The following is a 6,376-nucleotide window of genomic DNA, read 5'->3' as shown; positions in this document are numbered from 1 at the left end:
CACTAGTGAATGGCAGTGCTCCGTAGGTTAGAAGGCTCGTGTGTTCCCTTGCACAAGTCTTATTCACCGCGTTATCTTTGGATCTGCCGCTTTTTGGGCCGCTATGGCAGCTATTTTAAATACGCTTCACATATAAATGAGAGGAGGGAACCTGGTGCTGCAGATGTAGAGCTCCTTCTGTTCTTTCTTTGAACAGTGCAGTGGGACATTCAACTCTAGAATAATTGATCATACAAAGGACTTAGAAAATGCAAATATCTAAGTGTAAAGCTGTACAGCTGGACACAAATAAGTCATTCCAACTGACTTCAAGCACTTTTTAATCACATTTCATTAAAACGGTCCATATGTTCATTCATGAATTATATTAACAATGTTTGCTTGTAGGTGGTTCATTTTTGTTTTTGCAAAAACAGAGGTCTTCAAATTCCAGTCCATCAATTCTAGCACATCACGTGTTGCTATATTTATTCCTGGCGCTTTCAGTTCATTAATCTTAAATTTTAAGTTGTGACCATGCAAACTTTAAAATATTCACCTTCGGACCAGTGAAGCTGGTCAGTGTCCATTTTGGACATGCACACAAGTGGCAGCAGGATTAGTCATGGTGACCTTATATTCCAACGTCCTCGTGCTGGCTGCTGGGTCTCTCGATCAGAATGTTCTAGACTTCCATAATGAATCTCCAACTCAACTCAGTGCACTTACAGTGTAGCATTTAATTCAAGATTTTAAATAATGTCACATTTATTCCAGTAAAGAGCCAGTACACAAAGATGAAAGAAGTGTAAAATTAAACAAGGGTTAAAATGTTTTGCACACTAAATTTTAAAAATAAGGCAAATTGTAATAGCAGCAGGATCCACATCATAAAGGAGTGATGATCCTGTCCACCACTCCCACCAACCCCACAAACGCAGCAATGCACCCTGGTCAAAAAAGGACCAGTTTAAAAAAAAAGTTGTTTTTTTTAAAAATACTTCTACTGCGACCTTTAGTCTGATGATAATTGGTCGCAACAGGTCTTAGTATGGGGGGAAAAAAAAAAGAAAAAGATTAGCATAGCTACTGGACCACAGGTGTTCCTCTGATTATTTATATATATATATATATATATATATATATATATATATATATATATATATATATATATATATATATATATATAAAAAAAGAAGCAAACATTAAAATAGTATCAGCAGTGTAAGGATTCAAAGACCATCTGTGAGCTCAAGAAAAATCAGGAAAAATCCAGAAGATCTCTGCTGTTTGTGGGCTTTGGTGAGTTCAGCCCTTGGAGCCTGGCTTGAGTGTGCTGAAGGGTTTGGAGTTCCTCAGCGAGGCGGCAAGCTCCTGCAGGAATGCCACCACATTCGAATCCTTCTCTGACTTCCTGCCGTCGAAGATCACCACCAGCGTGAAGTGGGGCTCGGGCCGCGTCAGGAAGTACGTGCTCTGGACCTTGTCGTCGTAGAAGTATGTCACCTTGTCGAGCGAGTTGAGCTCGGAGGCACGGTCGCTCATGATCATGATGACGTTGGGCCAGTGGGTGAGGGGTCTCTCCCCGCCCGGCAGCGACACCACGGCGGGGAACTGGTCCACCCCCTTGGGCGCCTCACGGTACGAGTGCGGGTGATGGTAGCCGTGGCCCTGGAAGCTGGCCGAGCCTCGGTTGTCGAAGACCAGCGAGACGCTGGCAGCGTCGTGCTTGCGGATAAAAGCCGAGACCTTGCCGAAGTAGTCGGGCGCGGTGCGCGCTGTCAGCGCCTTCATCTCGGACGTGGGCGCCTGCCGACTCAGGGCCTCGTGGAAATAAAAGCTGAACTTGGCCAGCAGCGCCCCCTGCAGGCGCAGCAGCCACAGGTAGAGGTGCGGCGGCTGCACAGCCTTCTGGGACTGGCCGCCGAACAGGTGCTTGCGGGTCTCGCGCTGGCGCTCGAAGACCAGCGCCCAGGCCTGCAGCTTAGTGTGGGCGCCATGCAGGTGGAGAAGTGATGGCAGGAAGTGCCACTCGGAGATCTCCGCCTGGCAGCTCAGCAGCTGCGTCAGGACATCCACCTCTACCTGGAAACTGCTCTCCAGCCGGCTCAGGATCGGATGGTGGAATCTGCAGCGTGCCGCCGGGACAGAAATAAAACGGCCATCATGAGGCGACAAGATGGACACCGGAAACCACGTGGTGCAAACGGCGACTTTTGCGATTCGACCCAAAACAGGGTGTAAAAAATATATATAAATAAATAAAAATGGTGGAAACGTAGCCAGCCCCAGTGTGATCACCGAAACATGGGGGCGCGGGAGGATGGCAGCATCTCTGGGCTCATTAGTGGCGGAGACTCGCAGCACGAAGGCTGTGCATGGCTGCGCATGGCTCATTACATCACCTCCGCATTCAGCTCCAGTGCGCGGGGTTTTTCACCCCTGACTGAACATTAATTGCGTATCTTAGCAGGCAGTGAGGTTGAGGGCGAGAAGGAGAGAGGGAGAGAAAGTTGAACTGGGAAAGGAGAAAATGGGAGGCAGTAACAGAAAAAGGGAGAAGAAAATGAGTATTCAGAATATGTGTGCGTGCGTGCGTGTGTGCATGCGCGTGCGTGCGTGCATGTGTGTGTGCGTGCGTGCGTGCGTGCGTGCATGCGCGTGCGTCCATGCGCGTGCGTGCGTGCATGTGTATGTGTGTGTGTGTGTGTGTGTGCGTGCGTGCATGTGTGTGCGTGTGAGAGAGCGAGCAGGTTTTTCTCTTGGTCCTTTACTGCAGGTCAGTGGGGGCAAAATCAAGATGTCCACACTCTCCACATATCAGGGTCACAGTTCTCCAAAGCACCTTCCATGCCACCCCAGCTCACATGGTACTGTCAGGCAGCCCACAAGCAGGCCACTGTCTCCAACCTTGACGGGGTCTAATTCATTTATCAGAGAAGACTGCAGAGATTTAGCCTTCCCTCTTGCCATCCATTTCTCCACCGATTACTCACAACCTGACATCCTTCCTCTCCATCTCTCTATCCATCAGTCTTCCTTCTCTCTCTCTCTCTCTCTCTCTCTCTCTCTCTCTCTCTCTCTCCCTCTCCCTCTCTGACGAGTTCACCTTCACCAGTCAGCAGGAGTGAGCATAGGTGCACAAGTCATTTGTCAGGTACTGAACTTGCACAGCTGTGCCACAATGCTCTCTCCAACCTCCGACAGTCTTGTTATACTTACTTATGCTGGTACCTTTTCAGTTCCAGGTTATTTCTCCACAGTTTTGCACATTATTTGTTACTGAAATATTGATCTCTAAAAGACGGTAAAAAAAAGCAGCAAACAAGTGCTCTGACAAATCACAGCAATTAACAGGCTGACCAATCACATTAATTAACTGGAATCAAAATAGTGTCTTTTTAATAAGACACAAATTATTTGAAGCTTGCTGAATACTGTATAGTTATAAAAAAAAAATTAAAAAGTATTGTCACAACACACACACTATGGCACCACCGCACACCACTGCTGTGTTCTCATTTTAGTCTGAGCCGCTGTATATGCATTGGTCTTACGGAGAAGAGCGTCAATGAACGAAAGACAAGTTGGGGGGGGGGGGGGACATATACATTTTATCACTCTCTCCAAACAATGCTACTTCATGATAACTGTGCATTAATCAATCGTCTTAGATCACCTACCGTGGAGGAGTCACAGTGAAACTCAACATGCAGCCCTGCCCCCCTCTCACCTGGAACTGTATTTCTGCAGGATACTCTCCAACACGCTCACCAGCTCCTCGGAGTTCACGGTCTTCTGGCTGCCGAGCGCATGCATCTTCTCGTACAGGTCAGCGACCTCCATCCTGGCCTGCGTGAAGTGGCAGAGCTGCTCTGACAAATGGGAGAGCAGCTCCTCCAGGTAAGGGGCAGAGCCTCCGGAGGGGTGGCGGCCCACGGAGACCACCTTCTTCAGCTCGTTGTGCAGGGACGTGTAAATGGTCCTGATCGAATCCTTCCTGCTGAAGAAGGACTGGCCGCCTGGACGGAAACAGGGCAGGGCGTGAGCGCGCGACAGCGCCCCTTGAGGCGCGCGCTAGCACTACAGGCGACTGACACCCAAGCTACCGCCCCACCGCCCCTCGCACGAGCGCTGGCACGGGGCCGCTGAAGCTTCGCTCTCTGGCGCCACCCTCTGTTACAAAACAACTGCACGGAAAATTTTATTTATGACTGCTGGCTTCAGAGCAAACAGCATCGCCGCAACCTGCCGGTCGCAAAGTAAATGCACTGTTGCGCGGTTTGCTGAGTAGCTGGCGCTGGTTTATGGTTTATCCTTTACCCAGTTTCTGTCCTAGGAAGGTCATGTTGTGGTAGGCCTTCTCGGCGGCCGCAAGGTGAGCCAGCGCGGCTAGCAGCGACGCCCAGGTGGCCCCGGCGCTCTTGCTGCAGTCCTTCTCCCTCTCCACGTAGTCCTTGGCCCTGTCGAAGGAGAACATACCAAGCTGAGTGAAGAAGCTCTCCAGGACGGCCCGCTCCTTCGGCACGGGCCGCAGCTCCTCGTCGCTCATGCCGTAGCCTGCAAACCCTCAGCGGAGAGCAACGGGGTTTGGCCAGTCCAGCCAGCAGAGAGCTACAGATACTGGAGGATCTGGCAGGAGCTGGGTTAACTGGGTTAGCTAACCTACTATAGCCACCAACTAGCTACAGAGCTAGCTAGTTGTCTAAATGTTTTGCGTCGCAGTTTCCGGGCGACATTCGTCGGCTCGAGCTAAAAACGCGATCCCATATAAACTACTAAAGATGCGACTGCTTAAAATGACCATTCTAGTAGGGGTCAGGAGAAGGAGGAATACGACTAATCTAAACAACTCTTACAGTCGCACTACCGCTATGACATCTCTCACTGACAACACTACGGCAAGAGAGAAGGGACACCTGCGTTCGCTCACCATCTAAACTATGTCGTAAACTATGCCGTAAACTTGATTCCGAATGGTCAAAATATGACCCTGACACCGTCATATGTTTCCTAGATATTTTTGCTTGTGTTGTGAAAAAGGTTTACTCAAACGTTTTTGTAAGACAAGTCTCTCTAATAATTAGCCAGGGCGAAGCCATTCCTACTGACAACCATCTTCACGGGTTGGCAACCCCATTAAAATTGGTTAAAGCAGCCCTTATGTAACACTCTGTTTATCTATTTATTATGATGATGATGATGATGATTAAATTATTTTCACAAAGTCGGTATGCATGTCAGGATGTCTGTAAGATTACACACGATGTCACAGTATGTCAGTCTCACAACACATCACAGACCAACATCTACCTGATCAGCTATCCTCAACAACTACCCCCATAGCTAAATAACCCCAACTCTACAACTACCCCATCATCTTAATAGCCTCCAACCAAAACTAGCCCAACTAAATCTCCCCTCAGCCTCGATCAGCCATCCCAGCAAATTATATTTCATATTTAAACATTAACATAGCCTTTAACATACTTCATATTTCAATTTCATAGAATTTCAGCATTACAACAGTATTTCAAAATTTAATGTTATATTTTAAACATCATTTTAAGCATCAATGATGCTTTAACATCATTAACAGCTTTCATGTTGTCAACATTAAAACATGCTAAACAACCCATCACCTCAACTACCCTACAACCAATTACCGAAATTACCCCCTCAGCCTCACTTCCTTTTATTTTCCTCCACTTATTCCTTATTCTATCTTTTCATTTATCCCACCATCCTCCCATTGGAATCCACTTTTCTTATAACTCCTGCGGCTGTAACGCTAGAACATTTTCTGTACTGATTGAACTATTAGGCCCAGCCACCAAACTGCACATACTGTTGGCTCTTGTCAATCCACCCCTTCTATCCTTTCATTCATCCCTCCATCCTCCCATAGGAATCTGCTGATTTTACGACACCTTCAGCTGCAAAGATAGAACAATTGTTGCATTCATCGAACCACTACGGCCAGTCCCCATACTGCACTTCACACTGCTGGCTTGTTTATACACCCCTTCTACCCTTTCATTCATCCCTCCATCCTCCCACAGGAAGCCACTGATTTTATGACACCTTCAGCTGCAAAGATAGAACAACTAAATCTGATGTAGTTAGTGATTGAACTACAGTCATCCCCAAACTGTACAGTATTTCAAGGTTTAATTTTACAGTCAAACATCGTATATCACAATTTAACAATAGTTATGGGGTTATGATAAAATAGCGAAACGGCCTTTTACTGGTATTAGCCGCTTTGTCAGGCCAACATAAAGCTCGTTGACGCACATGGCCTTGCTCGTTTCCATGGTACTACTTAGTTGCCGTAAATCGTTCATGTATACATGGCTTCGCGACGTTGACCCGATGCTCGCCGGCAAACGGGGCA

General features: G+C 47.6%; 1 protein-coding gene across 1 annotated transcript; it reads right to left on the bottom strand.

Annotated features, from left to right (window-relative positions):
• Positions 1 to 1,148: 1,148 nt before the first annotated feature.
• On the bottom strand, positions 1,149 to 5,020 carry c7h12orf66 (chromosome 7 C12orf66 homolog). The gene is made up of 3 exons (XM_027021286.2): positions 4,303 to 5,020; positions 3,713 to 4,001; positions 1,149 to 2,107 (listed from the first exon to the last, which is right to left on the bottom strand). Exons 1-3 carry the CDS (start codon positions 4,529 to 4,531, stop codon positions 1,288 to 1,290), a joined length of 1,338 nt encoding a protein of 445 aa, XP_026877087.2. The 5' UTR covers positions 4,532 to 5,020; the 3' UTR covers positions 1,149 to 1,287.
• Between the last annotated feature and the right edge of the window lie 1,356 nt (positions 5,021 to 6,376).

Source organism: Electrophorus electricus, chromosome 7 (genome assembly GCF_013358815.1).
Source record: "Electrophorus electricus isolate fEleEle1 chromosome 7, fEleEle1.pri, whole genome shotgun sequence".
Lineage (NCBI taxonomy): Eukaryota > Metazoa > Chordata > Actinopteri > Gymnotiformes > Gymnotidae > Electrophorus > Electrophorus electricus.
This window is presented reverse-complemented; position numbering and strand designations above follow the sequence as displayed.

Bases quoted from the DNA above. Each gene is read 5' to 3' on its own strand.
- c7h12orf66 (XM_027021286.2), bottom strand. From the start codon at position 4,531: ATGAGCGACGAGGAGCTGCGGCCCGTGCCGAAGGAGCGGGCCGTCCTG. The intron at 4,002-4,302 runs GTAAAGGATAAA...GTTTCCGTCCAG, and splicing joins CTTCCTAGGACAGAAACTGG to GCGGCCAGTCCTTCTTCAGC. The intron at 2,108-3,712 runs GTGAGAGGGGGG...GGCACGCTGCAG, and splicing joins CTGCAGAAATACAGTTCCAG to ATTCCACCATCCGATCCTGA.